This window comes from Henckelia pumila, chromosome 2 (genome assembly GCF_033568475.1).
Source record: "Henckelia pumila isolate YLH828 chromosome 2, ASM3356847v2, whole genome shotgun sequence".
Lineage (NCBI taxonomy): Eukaryota > Viridiplantae > Streptophyta > Magnoliopsida > Lamiales > Gesneriaceae > Henckelia > Henckelia pumila.
Window position 1 is genome coordinate 124,023,296 of NC_133121.1, and position 18,180 is coordinate 124,041,475.

At 35.4% G+C, this 18,180-nt stretch overlaps 2 protein-coding genes across 4 annotated transcripts; both read left to right on the plus strand.

The window, feature by feature from the left end:
- The first annotated feature begins 776 nt into the window (after positions 1-776).
- LOC140880630 (O-fucosyltransferase 16-like) lies at positions 777-6,231 on the plus strand. Of its 3 annotated transcripts, XM_073285240.1 has the most exons (10): positions 777-1,067; positions 1,160-1,210; positions 1,379-1,469; positions 1,560-1,636; positions 2,169-2,257; positions 2,339-2,522; positions 3,038-3,219; positions 3,522-3,624; positions 4,171-4,502; positions 4,594-6,231. In XM_073285240.1, the coding sequence occupies exons 1-10, from the start codon at positions 900-902 to the stop codon at positions 5,030-5,032; spliced, it is 1,716 nt and encodes a 571-aa protein (XP_073141341.1). In that variant the 5' UTR covers positions 777-899; the 3' UTR covers positions 5,033-6,231. The 3 variants fall into 3 exon arrangements, with proteins under 3 accessions (XP_073141341.1, XP_073141342.1, XP_073141344.1); XM_073285241.1 differs by lacking the exon at positions 1,160-1,210; XM_073285243.1 differs by lacking the exon at positions 777-1,067 and having other exon boundaries at positions 1,384-1,469.
- A 1,263-nt stretch (positions 6,232-7,494) lies between these two features.
- LOC140880632 (uncharacterized) lies at positions 7,495-8,563 on the plus strand. The gene has a single exon (XM_073285245.1). The coding sequence runs from the start codon at positions 7,708-7,710 to the stop codon at positions 8,425-8,427; it is 720 nt and encodes a 239-aa protein (XP_073141346.1). The 5' UTR covers positions 7,495-7,707; the 3' UTR covers positions 8,428-8,563.
- Positions 8,564-18,180: the final 9,617 nt, after the last annotated feature.

Here is an 18,180-nt window from a genome sequence, read left to right on the forward strand (position 1 = left end):
AAATATAAATTTTCACAATCACTCCAATTTTTTTTTATTTTTAATAATGTAATATAATACATATTATATAATAGAAATTTTCACAATCACTTTATTGACTTCACTAGTCACAAACGGACACGTCCTTTCGTGTGTAATAAATACATCAGTGAAATGTGAACAATTGAAAAAAATGAAGGTTCTTTTAGATAATTCAAAAATTATAACATTAAATTTGTAAATGTAATGTAAACAAAAAGTAATCTAATTAACTCATAGTTATGGTAATAAAATTAAATACATCTTATTATCACTCTTTGAATTATATTATCTATTTTTTTTACAATGAATGATATTATATTATATTATCTTATTCTTTTTTATATAGAAAATATCATATTATCTTATTCTCTCTTAATAAAATCTTATAATCTATCTAGTATATAAAATGATCTTAAATGATCTTAGGTTGTGCTTGGATGAAAGTATTTCAAATCTATACGATTTTAATATTGACAATGAAACATAGATAAATCTTAAATTCATTATTTACATATTAGTTAGATGAATTAAAATGCATTTCAAATGACCATTTTATTGGATGAGTTTAAAATCTATCATAATTATCATGAGATACAATATAAACATAAAAAAAAATAAAAAAATTGATGTTTATACTTTATGATAGTATTTTTTAAAAAAATAAATGTATATTTGAAATTTATGAATTTGAAATATTATACATTTATACGAGAACAACACAGCCTTATAGCGGCTCGTGTTTAGAGAATCAATCCCATTGTCGAGTTGTGCAATGGTCCAAACGTGAAATTCCAAGAATTGCTTCCCAACTTAAATGATTGTTCCCTCCACTTCCGCTCAATCATAGCATTTCCCAACCCCATCCGCCGCCGTTTCACATGGCTGTTCCGCGGCGGCGTCACCATTACTCCCGCCGCTCACGGTACTTGATACCCACCATCTCCGCAGTATCCGCCGCTCTTCTGTTCCTTTACCTTTTTCTCTCGTTCCTAGCGCCATCTCACGTGGACAAGGATCACCTCCGTCACCCTCTTCGCTCCATCATGGTACCTCAGAAATGATTAATCTTTATCTGGGTTTTGGTTATTACTGTGTGTTTGTGCATTTGGATTATCATTCTTTTAATCGTATACCCCAGATGGATAATGGCGTTGGAAAGGGAAATCTAGAGCCTCTGTTTCGTGTCCCGGTTAGGGTGACTTTATCTCAGCTTAATTTTCACTTTGATTACTTCGGAGTTAGCTAGTGGAAGTTTTATACTGATTGGTTTACTTCTGTTGGGACCAGCTGGAAAAATTTACATTCCAGCTAATCTGTGTTGTATACTGATATCATGTTTATTGGTCATGAAATGTAGAATAGTGGAGGCGTGCAGCATCGAGATCTTTGGATGTCCAAGAATGCTCAGTTTTATCGTGGATGCAGCAACTCCAGCAGCAAGTTTTTAAGTGTGTAGACTTGGTTATAACTTTTAAAGGTGGTTGCTGATAAATCTATTTCTGATTTTGTTTGTTTGGTATATTGTTTTTGTTTGACAGAAGCTACTGCAATCACTAGACCAAATCGATATTTGGCGATTGCAACCAGTGGAGGTCTGAACCAGCAGAGAACTGGGGTACTGAGTTTTTGATTTGACATTTTTGTCATTTGATCACAAAGAACTAAGAAGTGTTTATAATATCTTTCAGTTGTCTGTTTGTCTGCTGAGAGAGACATTTACCTTTATCACCATGATCAGCAACATTGGTATTGTGGTCATATATCAATTTTCTGATTCATAACTCATTATTGAGGATTTTCATGGATCATAAAAGCATGCAGAATAAGCTAGTACATATTGGGGTTTTTCTTGTCACATGATTTTTCTTCATGCAAATTGATTGCTAACAGTTCATTTTTCAAAACAAAGCAATCTTGAAACTGTGAAAAGTTTATCATAAAGCACATCCCTTTTTCTTTCCATATATCTGCATATATACATACATCTCACATCATGCTTAGTGACCTCCATCATGTGCCAGTAATGACCTTTCTTCAAGAAAGATAGAGGCATGAACAGTAGTCCAATCTTAATTGGTTTTCTGCAATCAGTAAAAGTTTTACTCAAATGCATATATCAGTGCTAAATCCCTACACCATCTTGGCAGATAACTGATGCTGTTGTTGCAGCTCGCATTTTGAATGCCACCCTTGTTGTTCCAAAATTGGACTCAAAATCATTTTGGAATGATGCCAGGTATTGTCTTTAGAAAATTTAGCCTAGGTTTTCACAAATTTATGGCTTCTTTTAGATGCTTAATGGCCCTCTCTTCCACAGCAACTTTTCGGACATCTTCAATGTTGAATGGTTTATATCATATCTAGCCAAAGATGTTAAAATTATTAAAGAGCTTCCTAAAAGAAGAGGGCAGATATGGACTCCCCACACGATGCGTGTTCCAAGAAAGTGCAATGAAAGATGCTATATTAATCGTCTAGTACCTGTACTATCAATGAAGCATGTGAGTCATGGTATCCTCTCATGAATTCTGTTCTTCGGTGTATCAATTGATTTAAGTACGCCTTGGTTCTTTATGAACTTTTTTATGCAAAAAATTAGTTGCTCTGCTCTTATTTGTCATGCTCAGTCAATTTTTCACATCTATGCACAACATCAAGTGAAAAAACTAAATGGATGTCAAATCTGGGAAACAACTGTTTTACTAGAGGTTGTTGTGATTTTGTGCTTTTTGTTACTCTTTAGTCATTAAGAGGAGCCTAACATGGTAGCACACTTCATTGCTAGAAAGATAACCATTAATTTCTTGGTGTATTGACTAAAAATATTGAAATTGTGTGACTAGAACAATGAGTTGAGGTGGTTTTCTGCAAATTGGTTCTTTAAGTCCTCTTTTCAGCCAAAGATATGAAGTTGTGGGCTGCGTGATGAAAACTCAACTTTGCATGTTGGTGCTGATTTCCCTTTCTTTTTTCCTTTATTCCAAATCACTAACGACTTCATTTGTAATTGTGATAGGCTGTTCAGTTGACCAAATTTGACTACAGACTTTCAAATAAGTTGGAGACAGACTTGCAGAAGCTCAGATGCAGAGTGAATTATCACGCCCTGAAGTTCACTAGTCCCATCCTTGAAATGGGTGCAAAGTTAGTACAGAGAATGAGAAGTAGGAGCAAACACTATATTGCCCTTCACCTAAGGTGCCTCCGTACCTAAATAATACTATGTTTCCGCAATCATCTGATTTTATTTCACCTGATGGATACTAGGAAAATATTTTATTGGACCCTTCTTGTTCTGTTGCATTCTTGTCATTTGTTTTTGTAGATCTTGCTTGGGCTAATTTTTAGTCAAATCGATGAGAGTAATTTGTACTTTGGGAATTTGGTCCAACTTCTCCTTGTTGCATTCTGGTTTACTTGTTTTGCGTGATTAAGATGAGGGCGAGGTTTTTTTTTAAAATTTTTAAATTTTTTTTATGAGATTGTATGTTTTGTTACAGGTTCGAACCTGATATGCTTGCATTCTCTGGATGCTATTATGGAGGAGGGGATAAAGAGAGGAAGGAACTGGGTAAAATACGAAGGAGGTGGAAAACTTTACATGTAAGGCTTTGATGTAATTTATTTTATTTTTCTAAAAAGTCTATTTTAGTTAAATCTCAACAAGACATAATAAATGTTGAGAGAACAATGATTAATTTATAATTCATTCCCATAGTGAGATTTTTCCAGTGGGTGGTCGGTAGGAGGGGTGTTTTTTTACTTGTGATTTGGTTGTTCTGAATTGCCAATCCCCAATGTAAGTGGGAGTTATTGGCTTGTGATTCGACTGTTATGGAATGAAATGCCAAGATGTTGAATTTGAAGAAAATGCGTAGGCGTTGGTGTTTGTGGATGTGCAATTAGCAGCACAAGAACCAGAAAATTAAGGATTCATCATATATGCTTGTGCTGCCAAAACCCTTTAAGGTCTAGTTCCTTAAAAAACAGGTCTCAGGTTTGAGACCCTTAAACACAACCCTCGCCCAGCTCAAAACAATATACATGTATTTTGTTGTGTGTGGTTGTGTAGTTACACTGTTAATTTGCATAGAAATGATATATATATTTTTTGAATTATATTTCATACGATTATTGATTGATATGCAGAACAACAACCCAGATAGGGAGAGAAGGCAAGGAAGATGCCCTCTTACTCCGGAGGAAGTTGGTCTGATGTTAAGAGCACTTGGATATGACAGGGAGACTCATTTGTATGTGGCATCTGGAGAAGTATATGGAGGGGAAAATACGTTGGCTTCGTTAAAGGCACTTTTTCCAAATTTCTATTCAAAAGATACTATTGCAACAAAAGAAGAGTTGGAATCGTTTTCTGCATTTTCTTCTCGAATGGCAGCTCTAGATTTTATAGTCTGTGATGAAAGTGATGTATTCGTCACTAATAACAATGGGAACATGGCAAAAATTATAGCTGGACGAAGGTATGTCTTGCTTCCTTCTTTGTTTCCTCCAACTTTTCTAGAACTGAATTGAATTTCAGGCCGTGTGATGATAAGTTGCATTCGATTGCAGGAGATACTTTGGACACAAGCTTACCATCCGTCCAAATGCCAAAAAATTGTACAAGCTGTTCTTAAATAGAGACAATATGACCTGGGAAGAGTTCTCCTCAAGAACCCGTAAATTCCAAAGGGGTTTTATGGGACAGCCGAAGGAGGTGAGGCCAGGCAGGGGGGTATTTCATGAGAACCCATCTTCCTGCATTTGTGAAGATTCTGAGGCGAAAGCAAATACGATTTCAGTTCCGCAAAAACCTGGTATGGGCTCCATTAACATAGATGCGGATGTTGCAGTGGATGATCAAAATTCGAATGATGAAGAATGGTCTGACCCTGAAGATGACGATGATCTGAATAATCAGACAGGGAACATAATGTACAACGAAACAAGTTTCGACTATGATACTCTGTTGTCCGATGAGCCTGAGTTGGAAGAGTTGCTTTCAGACTAAAATTATACACATATTGGTGTCTATAGCATTCTTGCTCTAACAATGTGCTGCTACTGGCACATAGTTTAATCACGGGCAAAGGTGTGTGCTGACAATGTTCTCATTCGACAGCTCCGGGATATGCCTGAGGTGCATGAAGGTAAGTCGTCCTTCGGTCATCTGGCTAAGATTTCAAAGAAAAATCTGACCATGTTCCTTGGAACACTTGGTCCTGTCACTGGAGCGGATTTATAGCAACTAATCTGACACCTGAGTATAGAAGTCATTGACCAAATCACTGGTTTTTAGGCAATTTTGGTATTCTATATTTTTAGATAATTTTGTATTTTTTGTGTTCGAAGTAGCATCACATGACTTTGGGAATTTCATAGCGGAGGCCAAGAATCGAATCGTTGTTAAGAGAAGGCTCTATTCAATTTCAATGGACGTGGAAGTTATTAAGAGACATGTAAATTCTATTCAATTTCCCATCTAAATTGGATGTCATGTTAAGCAATTGCAAGATGTTGGCCTTCAAAAAAAAAAAACTATAGTTTCAAGATTCGACGATGACGGTGGTGATGACGTTGAAATAATTAATTTGAATAATGTTATTGGTACAACAAATATCGTGTATAACAATAACTATTATATCGTGAGATTTTGATATTATATCGAAAGATTTTGTAACGTATTATGAAATTTTAATAAATTAATTTTTTCTAGAAACTATATAGTAAGGTACTTTTGGAAAAAGAAAATAAATGAATAAAATGGCTTGAGTTCCAGGCTTTCATACTCCATTTATTGAGAAAAGGGTTGACCTCGAAGGGGAGTCATTCCACATGAGTCAGAGGCTCATTGGCTCATGCGGAGGGTAAATGATGTGCACGAGCGGCAGGGACCTGAAGGAGGGAGCACATGACCCAATCCCCAAAGCATATCCCACAATATTTCAACAGGAAATATGCTCCACACGAGGATCGAACCCGCAACGCTGAGGAATTTTTTTCCACGTCACCTCAGGCCTTACCAACTCGCCTATGTCCCTGTGGGCTTTGATACTCCATTTATTATTTATTATAAAGTGACCATATCATTCAGTTCAGCATTTTCAGTGCTAGCCGCATAAATGTTGTTGATCTTTACTTTTGTTGCGGATACAAACAAAACTAATCAGCCATACCAATTAAGATCACAGCCAAACGCCAGCATCGATGTGCATTCATACAACAGCCTGGAGACAACACAAAATTACCCTAACAAGGATGAATTTTTCAGTGGAAGGTTAAAATGTTGTAATATTAATATTAACGACCAAAATATACGTTGCGTGCATGTTTGTCTGTGTTCTGGGGAAGATGTTTTTCAAGTGGGTCGAAGTTTCCTCGAATAAAATCGATTTACAAATTAAACTATTAGCGCATGATTGAAAGCTAGCTGAACTTTAACACTTGAACAACCCCAAGTTTAAATTATTTAAAATGACACCCTGTCGCTTCGAAGACGAAAAACATAAGATATATACCATGTAACTTTAACCTTTTGCGTGATTTAAAAAAAGTATGATAGTATTGGTCTTCCCTATATATATATATATGGGCCTATGGCCAGCTCGCATGTAAAAGTATTTCGTACAGACCTCATGCACGGCCAAAAATCAGTGGTATGTAAAACTTTACAACATAATTATTTTCATGGAATGTAAAACCGATACTTCATATTTTATCACGTAAAAAAATATCTAAAGTTTACATCCCAAATTTTAGAATTCAAGAATTTCAAGGGATCCCTCAATTAATATTCATCAATATCGCCGGAGAATACCAAATGACATAGTATGTGTAAGTATTAACTCCAACTAGCTATTAATTACTAAAATTTATCTATTTCATCTAGCTCTAAAAATCAATAATGATAATTTTGAAACTTGTGATTCCAATTTTGAGGGAAGGTACCATGAGGATTTCAAATCGTCTTATCTAAGCACAACCTTAAGTTTCCAAGTTTTATTACGGAAAAGTATTCACATACGTATGTAAGGCTTCATGAGATAATCGAACTTATCAGATTTCAACATGGTTCCGGTTACTTCTACGAATCATAAGAAATTTTTTTAGAAATCTAAACAAAAAATATTCGATTTTTCGATTCCGATTCACTTGCATCTCACTTTAATATCAGCATGATGTTACAAATAAATATTACATATATGTTGAAGAAATTGAAAAAAGACGAGCCAGAGCAGGAATAATAGGATAATATTGTTTAAGCATGGAGGCTCACCAAATTGGAATTTGGAACAACCAATTAATTAACAAATGTGTACATGCAATCTTGGAAGCTTCCTGCTAGCAACTTTGGTCCCCTAGTTAGCACAACAATTCAGTACCAGAAAGTATGCACGATCTTTCCAGTCCTTTTCCTATTCATCCATCTGAGAATCCAATTCCCAATTAATTTCTTTTAATTTAATCATTAATTGGTTCTTTATTATGATTCTTGTTAGTTCAAATTTCGTGATTGAATGAAATAAAATATCAGACGGGTCAAATTTAAGTTTCTTTATATATGTCCTAAGATTGTCTTATTTGAAAATTCAAAAGTTTTACACAGATATATATATACATACAAGAAAGAATTCTATATCGCCCATTGATATTGAAAGTGGTTGAGAAATTTGGTTACCTGCAGAAATGTCGAATCCCAATTTTGATTTTGATTTTGATTTTGAAGGTCTGAGAGATTTACACGATTCAGTGAACGATCTGCTGCATTCTCCGGCGACCAAGCTGGAAATAATCAACCACGGGAACGAGAAATGGGCGTACGAAGTCTCCGAGGCGTCGCTGAAAATGGCGGACTCGTGCGCCGCCGCCAAGGATCTCCTTCTCGTGGCCAAGGACCACCTCCAGCGCCTGCAATCGGCATTCCGCCGTATATCCGCCACAAGTACCGAATCGGACAACGCAGGGAATCAATTCGCGCCGTATCGCCTCCCTCGGAAGCAGCTGAAGAAGGCGATCTTAAAGCGGATCCAGTCGATCAAAGGGGTGAAGAACGGGTATCTCGCCACCGCGACGGAAGATGATCCGAAGCTGGCGTTGGTGGTGAATCTGCTCAACGAAGTGCTGGTCGCCATCTTGTTCGTGGTGAAATCACTGTCTCCGTTGATCTCCACGCCGAATCTGCAGGAGGGGAGATCGAAACCCATGGAGATGTTTAAGCAGCTGAGACTGACGCGGGTCGACAGCTTGATAGTGTGGGGAAAGTACGACGCGGCGGCGATTCGGTCGGCGTTGAAGAGGCTGGAGGCGGTGGAGGTGGTGGTGGAGGATCTGGAAGGAGAATTGGAGCAGATGTTCAGGCGGTTGATTAGAACAAGAGCTTCGCTTCTAAACATCATCAATAGCTAGGAAAAATTGAACGGCTTCCACTTTTTATTTTAATATTCTTTTATTCTTGTTACATCAAAACTACGTACAGATTGAAATATTTTTGGGAATTTCTAACCATTTTTATCATAAAATATATTCATTAATTCGAATACAATGTGAAATCTTTTTAATTTACTTATGAGCAACAGTACCACTACAAAAAAAAAGATCGTCATTATAATTGTTCGTCGCGACAGATTATAATTGTTCGTCGCTATTCTGTCGCTAAATTAATTTAACGAAGAGAATAATTGTTACGTGACATCATGATTGTGTATCAATGAAGCTCAAAAAATTTTCATACGCTCGGGAAGGCTACTGTATGCTTGTTATTATTTGTTTTCCTTTTAATTTTTTTTTTTAAAAAAAACACAGTTTTAAATGATCTATTGGATATCATCATATCATGTGTGATTTTGAATTTTCAGGTGATGCTAAATATTATTTATACTGAATCTCTTTTATTGTCCTAAAAATGTGGCCCATTTTCAATTTTTAAGGCCAATTTTTCTGTAAGATGTTGTTTACAACCAAATTAGATACTGTTGTGTTGCTTGAGCCAGGCCCATATGTATGTGGCTTCTCCATTCTCCACCGTGTGTTTTTCACCCGGTGCAGCCCATATGAACCAAGTTCTTTTATTTATTTAATTTTGTTTTTCAAAAAAAAAAAAAAATTTGTCCTCTCCACGAATTTAGAGTGTTAGACATGATACGCTTTACTAGAGATTAGAGTCCAAGAATGAGAATGCATTAATTCTTAATTTGATTTTTGACCAAAATTGTTCACGTGTTTTTCTTTGACAAAGGATGCCAAAAATACAAGTCAACAACCCCAGGTGGCTGTTACCTTGTATGTACTAATCTTTTGAAAATTATCACGCAGAAACTTTCAATGTTAGAACAATTTTCAAGCTTTGGGGGAAAATTAGTTAATAATACACGTATAATTTAAGATGCATCAAAATTCATATATGAGAAAAAAAAAAAGATTGGATCGATCGACTTTTTTTTAAAATAAAAAATAAAAAAATTTGGGTAATCATATACGTACATGCAACGAAAGGTGTGACAAAGAATTTATCAAAGTATAATAGGAGATCATAACGAATAGGGGAAGAAAGATTCAAAGACGTGGTCATTTTATTTTATTTTATTTACAATATAGATCACTTGTATTATTTGAAATCGATCAAAAGGAGTCAAGCCATGATTCTGGGAATATCAAGGATTTGAATTCACGATCATTATAAGTTTGCGTCGTTAAGTTCACTAAACGACGACATTTATCGTTCACCAATTCATATAAAACGGAAATTTCAATTTTTTTGTGTGTATGAAATGTAATGACAAAGTGAGACTATGACACACATAAACACACTCTTCTTGTGTTCTACGCAAAAACTTATATAAAACAATTTTACGATAAAGTTATTCTAACGATGACACAAAATTTCTCTTCAATTTTCAATTTATACTTACTGATTTGAAAATTCTTAGGTAATCAATTTTCAATTTATACTTATTGATTTGAAAATTCTTAGGCAAATAATTAAAACGGGAGAAATAAAGGACTAGATTAATTAGTCAATCATCGTAATCATATTACAACTTAGAGAGTAGCTAGTTAAGATCATAGTACGACTGCTCCAAATATATCAGTGATTCATGTTCAATACGAAATACCTAGCATAGCAAATTTATTTTTATAATTTTCTTTTTTTAGTTATTATCACGTGTATCCTCTCTACTCAATACGACTAAATTATCTAGTTAGTTTGGGATACCAAAAATTGGTTGTTATACTATGATTGACACACACACACACAAACAAATCAGTATCATTTTTAAACCAAAAAAAAAAAAAACACTAGAGAAATTAAGTTATGATATGTAATTTATTTGAGAGAAATGATGGGTAATTTCTTCTTTATATAGAACCTTTTATATATCATTATTAATTTGGTAAAATAATTTCAAATTTTTTTTTGGAAATAAATAATTTCAATTTCAAAAGGCTATAAATGTACATTGTGCCGGTTAGAATTATTCGTCCACCAATGACCAATCTAATATTTGGTCAACACTTCAGACATAAATAGTCAAAACAAACAACATTAATTTGAGGCATCAAAAGTCAAATAAAATCCAGGTCCCCACTGTCCACCATATGTTTCCTAATGGCTAATAACATCGCAAGTGGCGACATCAAAGTTAGCATGCACAACACCGTTAACCGAATACATATTTCATTTATCAACACGTTTTGTTACGTTCATAAGCAATCATGTGTAGTTTCATATTTTATTTGGGGACAAGTTAGCGAAATATAATTAATTATATTGTGATATATCATTTTTAAAAAATAAGTAAATGAGTCAATTATGAATAAATCCCCAAACCCAAACATTTCTTTCTCCCAACTTCCTCCCTTAAAGATTCTTTCTTTGCACTTCCTAAGGACCACAAATTTGATTATTTTAATATTTAATTCTTGTACTCAATATGGGTTGTTTTGTGCTTATATCTGAAGGTTTTATACTTATATCTAAAGATCTCTATGCTTATATCTCATGTTTTAATGCTTATTTTGGAACAAAGAATTATGTGCAAAAAATGGTATCAGAGCTTTAGGTTAAATATTCAGACTTAATATTATTCGTTAACTCATACTTTTCTTTGTTGAGGGGAAGATTTTTTACAAAAGATGACTTCAAACGAAGGTTTGAATCAAGAGGATTTTATTTATATGAAATCCTATAAACAAGTTAATCTGTTCACAATAGATTACTTACGACAGAAAGATGATTTCTAACTCTCAATTTTTAGAAATTACCCCAGATTCCTCTAAACTCTCCGGAGATCTTAGAGAAATTCAAAAGACGGTACAATATTACAGCAATCAGCTGTATGAAATACCTCGGCAGTTTGAAGGAATCCTTAAAAAACAAGAAGAAATTCTTGTAACCCTAAAGGATCTTCAAACTAAAATCACAAATCTAGAACAAACATCAGGTTCTAAAAAAGGAAATACAGGAGGAAGGTTACCACTCTCGTTTGGTACCGAACCGTTGTTACATCAGAAAGGTAAAACCAAAATGGTTCAAAAACCTTTAACTGATGATGAAAGGATGATTAATCTTATAAAAGCGGTATCAGAGAAAAACACTATCTGATGACTACTTTAGAGAGATTAAATCTCGAGGATCTACAAGATCTCGCGGATTCTTTTGCGAATCTCAAAGTAGTAGATCTAAAAATGAACTCCCCTGAGGGTGAACAACCCATAGGGAATCCCCCAAGATATGCGGTTAAAACAGAAGAACCACATAGTGAGTTTCAGGTTGGAAAAAATTCACATCCAGCAGGAACCAGATCAAGAAGGAGTAAAATCCCACTCCATCAAACTCCTTACGGAAAAACTGTTTTAGATCCAATACATCCTTACGGGGTTATGTTAAACCTTGATGTTTTGGACTTTAAAAATAGAGAAGATCTTATAGATGATTGGACGTCAGCTATGAGAATTGCAGCAGGGACATTAGATCTCAATAAAGAAGGATTCATTAAACTTCTAGAAATGAGTCTAATGGGATCTGTCAAGATTACTTGGGAGATGACTATGCCAGATACGAAGGAATCAATCTTAGCAGGAGAATCCCTCAGCGAAATTGGAGAAAGAATGGCCACCCTATTTAAAGCACAATTCATAGGGGTAGACTATTTCAACAATCAAGATACATAGAAAAAGAGAAGATATACTCAAGCTCTGTATAGCCTCGAGTTACATGATATCTGTTTAGTTGATGAATAAATTATGTTATTCACTAAATACAGATGGAATTCAGGAGTCGAGGAAAATGTAGCTATTCAGCTATTTTTTGCAAAAATGCCAAGTCCCTGGAGAGAATGCTGATTAAAGAATACGTTCCAGGTCATCTTGACACTTTGGAAAGACGCGCGTCCTTTTTTAAAGGAAAATTGGCAGAATGGTGCCATATGGCAGCATTACAGAAGAACTACAAGAAAATAAGGGGTATAAATAAACGTACACCTTTATGTTGTAAAGATAATGATCTTCCAACGATCATTGAAAACAGATCACAGGGATTTAAAAGGAAGAAATTCAGAAGTAATCCCTACAATAAAAGAATGAGAAGTTCTTGGAAACCAAGAACATTTTGGTCCAAACAAAAGGCCAGATCTTATAGGTCAGGAAGAAGAAGTGGACCTACAAGAACATCCTCAGTAACAAGCTCATCACAAAGCAGGGGAAGAACACCATCAAGAAGAACTTTCAGAAGAACTCATACAAGAGCAAGTGAAAGTTTCAAGGATTGCAACTGCTGGACATGTGGAGCAAGAGGACATATATCTACAAATTGTCCAGAAAACGAGAAAAAAAGAGTTAAACTCTTTGAAGCAACACCAGATATGGATGATGCGGTCTTCTTTCAAGATTTAGTCCAAGTATATCAATTTGAGGATATCCCCTCAGATGAAAGCATATACGAAGAAGAGATATTGTTTAGTCAAGAAGATTCTGAGGATGGATCAGAATCAGAATCAGAATAAAGAAGAAGTGTTTCGGCATGAAAAATATGAAAGTTTGGCTGGATTCTTTAGCCAAACCACGATATCTCATAATATGGTCCAAAGGATTATGAGAGAAAATCCAACGTTACAAAAGTACCAGGGATTTTTGGCAGGACAAGTAGAAAGAGTCTTAGGCAACCTAGGGCTTAGACAAAGAAGACATAATTTGATTTACAAAGTATCCAGAAGGGAAATGGCAATTCCCATGGAGTTAACAAGTAATCAAATAGAGATGCAGTTAATTCCTTTTGAAGAAATAAGAGAGGAATTGCAAAAGTTGAAAGGTGAAGTAGCAAGGACGATGTCTTGGATTCATATTGGAGCAATCCAAATAATGATCAAGGCAACTTTTAAAGAAGGAATAGATTCACCCATAGATATCGTAGTATGCGATAAAAGAATAGGGAATATTCAAGATGCTGTCCTGGGTACTATCTCAGGAAATCTTTGTGCAGGAAAAATTGTAGGAGTTATCTATCCAAGAATAGCCTACAATTTAGCTGACATGGACTTTAGTCGAGCCTTGACGTTGCATCAAAACTTCAAGGAAAAGAGACTAATGAAGGAAGGTAATAGACCATATTCTATTACATATCAAATTTCATATACTCTTTCTAATACTCATCATTCTGAATTATTTATTAGAAATGAGTTCATTGAAATTCCAGAGATCTTTGGGAAAGTTGCTCATGCAATATACCCAGAAAGAATCGAGTTTCCTTTAATTCAGGAAACAGACATTCAAATCCAAGACAGACCGGTTCTATACAGAGACCTTAAAATAGAACCTCGAAGGTTATCTTTTCAAGGAAACCGAATGACAAGTAGGAGATGAGACAAATCTCCTATTCAAGAAATTCCACCAGAAGAAAAAGAGTTTTCTATAATAGGAAAACTTAGATCTCCAGAAGGATGGAAAGAAGTGAAAATAGTATTCGATATTACAAGTCATCGGAACCAGTTCCCTTGTAACTCGATTTACTATTTGGAACAACATGAAAAAGGAACTTACCAAGGATTGATAAATATTGGAGAATTGGAAGTTCAAATATATGAAATTCCAGGAAAAGAAGTGGATCAACTCATTCTTGGCCTAGAGTTTCTGGAGGACCATAAACTATGGAAACGCCTTGAAAAAGGAATAGAGTTCATGGCAAAAGAAAAGACTTGGAAGATTCAATAAGAATTCTACGAAATGGAAAACCAAGAGAATTGGATAAGGGACAATCCCTTAATCAGATTCAAGAACTCTGTTTACAAACAGAGGAAGAAGCAGCTGTTGAAATTAGTAAGTCATGAACATGATTTACTAGATCGCATTGAAGAGGTAGAAAGGAGTAACCATACTCTACCTTCTGAAGCCTTAGGAAGACTAAAGGTGAATAGTCTTAATCGGATTACTGAGTTACAACACAGTCTGTTAAAAATGGCAGGGCCATTTAGTAATCCCTTTAAAAAATGACAACGAGTCCTTTCTCCATATACATTCCGATAGGGATGTTGTATGAACAATATAAGGCTGAATACTTTGCAGCTTATATTGATTCGAGAGCAGGAATTTGTACAACAAAAAGAGGAGTCTTCCCTGAAAAATGTGAAGAAGATTTGCCAAAAATTGTTGGACGAGATTTCTCTCGAAGAATTTTAATTCTTTGCAAAGGAATAAAACAAGCAGAGATCATTATAGGAGGAGCAGGTCAGACACCTTGATACAAGGTAAAGACACCACCAATCTATTTACATGATACAGGAGCTGATATCCTGTTAGGAAATAACTTCTTCTAAATGTTTAAGAAGTACACACAAGACAATGAGTCAAGAAAACTTATGTTCACTACAATTTGTGATCATAAAATTATCGTTCAAAGACTCAAAGTTTTTTTTTATCGACAATTGCCGATAATATTTCGTAGCCAGCGTGGTGATAAGGGACAACTTTTTTACCCTAAAATGAAAGATCCAAGAAGGTTTGGAGAAACCATGTTGAAAATAACAGAAGAACAAGAACTCCAAACAGAGGATATGGAGCTTCTCAAGGTAACTCTAAATCATAGAGATATAGAGTTAGAAAATAAGGTATCCCTTGAAGATGTCAAAAAGAGGCTCAAAGAAAGTTATAATGAGCATCCTTTGGCATGGTGGGATAGAAATCAACTCAAAGCCTGTCTTACTCTAAAGGAAGGCAAAGAGTATGAATTCGTCAGATATAAGCCTATTCCGATGAACATAACAGATCAAATGGATATGAGAATGATTCTCAAGGAACATTTGGACCTTGGTCTAATCAAAAAAGGAGTTTCACCATATAGTAGCCCAGGTTTTCTGGTCAGAAATCATGGTGAAATAAAAAGAGGGAAACCCAGGTTAGTTATTAACTACCAAGGTATTAATAAAATCCTGGAGTTTGACGGGTACTTCATACCTAGTAGAGAACATCTAATTAGCTGTGTACGAAATGCTAGAGTGTTCTCAAAATTTGATTGTAAGTCTGGATTCTACCAGATAAGAATGGAAGAAGGCAGTAAGAAATTCACAGCCTTCTCTACTCCACAAGAACACTATATTTGGGAAGTTATGCCTATGGGATTGGCTAATGCACCCCAGATATTTCAAAGAAAGATGGATAACCTTTTTAGAGATTATGTCAACTTTATGTTTGTTTATATTGATGATATTCTTATAGCATCAAAAAATATAGACGAACACGTTAAACACTTAGAGATTTTCTCTAAAATTTGTAAACAAGAAGGACTGGTGTTATCTGAAAAGAAAGCAGTCATAGCAACAAGGAAAATTGAATTCCTCGGTATTGAGATTGATGAAACAGGAATAATTCTACAACCCCATATTGTGGAAAAGGTAAAGAATTTTCCAGATAAACTCAAATATGTAAAACAACTCCAGAGTTTTCTTGGAGTAGTTAATTTTGCAGGGATGTTCATTAACAATCTAGCAATGTATAGAAAGGTGTTCAGTCCTTTGTTAAAAAAGGATGCTAGGTTTATATGGACCGATGACCATACTAAAGGGGTAAACCAATTAAAAGAGATATGTAAGAATCTCCCAAAAATGGCTATACCCGTAGATAAAGATGATCTGGTATTATTTACGGATGCCAGCGACGATTGGTGGGCGGCAGTCCTTACCAAAATCACTCCAGATGGGGAAATACCATGCAGATACTGTAGCGGTCTTTTTTCAGAATCTGAGGCCATTAGATGGCATATCAACGAGAAAGAATTTTATGCGGTTAAAAGGGCTTTTGAAAAATGGCCATTATTTTTACTTGCTAAAAAATTTACTCTGAAGGTTGATAACATCCAGGTAAAAGCTTTCCTAAAGAATAAGATTGAATCTAAACCTGAGAAAGCTAGGTTATTAAGATGGCAAACATTATGTCAAAATTATATTTTTGATATTGTTATTATTAAATCTCATGAAAATATTCTTGCAGATTTTTTAACAAGAGATGGAAGGCAGTGACGTGGATTCCATCCTGAAAATGTAGAGGCATCTCAGGGAACACCTTGGGTTGCTTCAAAACGAGTTCAACCAGTTAGCCATTAATGCTGAAATGGCCGGCAGGTTACAACAAGATGATCGGATCAAAGTATCTAATCGAATTACAGGATGTATGCAAGCTCAAAGACAACTATGAGCTGCTATTCAAGGGCCAATTGTGAAGGCTATAGAGAAACCATTGGTTTCTCATAAACAAGATATACTAAAACCATTGGTTTTACAAGAACAAGAAATACAACCACCAGTTATGAAACAAGATGTTGAGGAATCTAAAACTCAAGAAACAAGAGCTAATCTATCATCAGCCTTTGATGATCTGGATGAAGCAACAATTGATGAGGATAACTCATCAAGTCAACCCTCCGCCTCTGGGGTAAAAGAGGAAGAGATCAATCTTAGGCCCAACACTGACAAGGGCAAATCTAAGATTGATACTAATCCATCTATTATTTTTCCATTCCAAGTTTATCAACAGAAGTGGAAGAAATTGAATACAAGGAATGAAATCAACCCGAACACTTGCAGGGTTGATGTTGCAGGAATATATCCAAGGGTTTGGCTAAAAAACAATGTCAATCCTAAAGATGTAAAACTCTGGTATGAATTTGGGGCTTTGGCCTCAGTTTATACAACGTCACCAAGCTTTCTGGAGATATCACAGTTACCAAAATGGATTCAGAAAGCAGTCCAAGAAACATGGGCAAATAATGATCATTTGTCCAGAGGAGATGTGTTTGAGTTATATTTTTTCAGTGCAGCTCCAGAACCAACAGTGAAAGGATCACACGAACCCTTTCATTTTATCAAGCTGAGGAGACCTGATATAAACAGTCATAAATTTATCAAGGATCCTAAAACTGAAGAAATACCCTTGGTATCCACTTTCGGGGAAAATGAGATCTCAACCAGAAGGGCATGGGGTATTTGGGTCTGTCTTACTGAGATGGACAAAGTCAAGTTTCTATTCAAATTTTATCAGAATTCTGTGAACGGATCGTTCCTGTTGAACACAATGACAGGAAAAACTACAGCATTTGCGAAAGAACTCTTCGAAAAGAAGAGAAATCTTTTGTGGAACAACAAGCTGCCGAGGAGTAAAGAAACTCGCCGAAAATTTTGTAACATGGCTCATATTGGACGATGGTCAGAGAATATCTGCCCAGAATGCCCAAGTCAGAAGGAGCCAGAATTTGGAAAAACCTTTAGACCCCGAACGGATCGAAAGGATTTTTCCGAGACAAGCAAAGGTGGACAAAGACCACCAAAGATGCGTTTTCACAGGGGACTACTTCAAAAGCAAAAGATGTCCCGACAACAATAAAGCAGGCATGTGAGGAGAATAAAGTCAAAATAAAGTGGCAGGCATGTGATTCCTCCACTAGTAAAAGATGCCATCAATAATGGCATAAAAAATTCAAGACAGCTGCCTCCTCCACTAGTAAAAGATGTCATCAATAATGGCATAAAGAAATACAAGACAGCTGTAAGATTCCCTGAAATTTCTCGGTGAAACAAGTGGAACTACAGCTATAAATACAGGCATTTGAGGAAGCTGAAGACATCGATCATTCCCTTCAGTTTTCTTACGAATAAAATTGTTGTAATATTTCTCTTT

What these genes read in the sequence shown, in the direction of transcription:
- LOC140880632 (XM_073285245.1), top strand. Translation starts at nt 7,708, where the DNA reads ATGTCGAATCCCAATTTTGATTTTGATTTTGATTTTGAAGGTCTGAGA.
- LOC140880630 (XM_073285240.1), top strand. Translation starts at nt 900, where the DNA reads ATGGCTGTTCCGCGGCGGCGTCACCATTACTCCCGCCGCTCACGGTAC. An exon ending in TCATTTTGGAATGATGCCAG is followed by an intron (nt 2,258 to 2,338) that starts GTATTGTCTTTA and finishes TCTCTTCCACAG; the next exon opens with CAACTTTTCGGACATCTTCA. An exon ending in CTGTACTATCAATGAAGCAT is followed by an intron (nt 2,523 to 3,037) that starts GTGAGTCATGGT and finishes TAATTGTGATAG; the next exon opens with GCTGTTCAGTTGACCAAATT.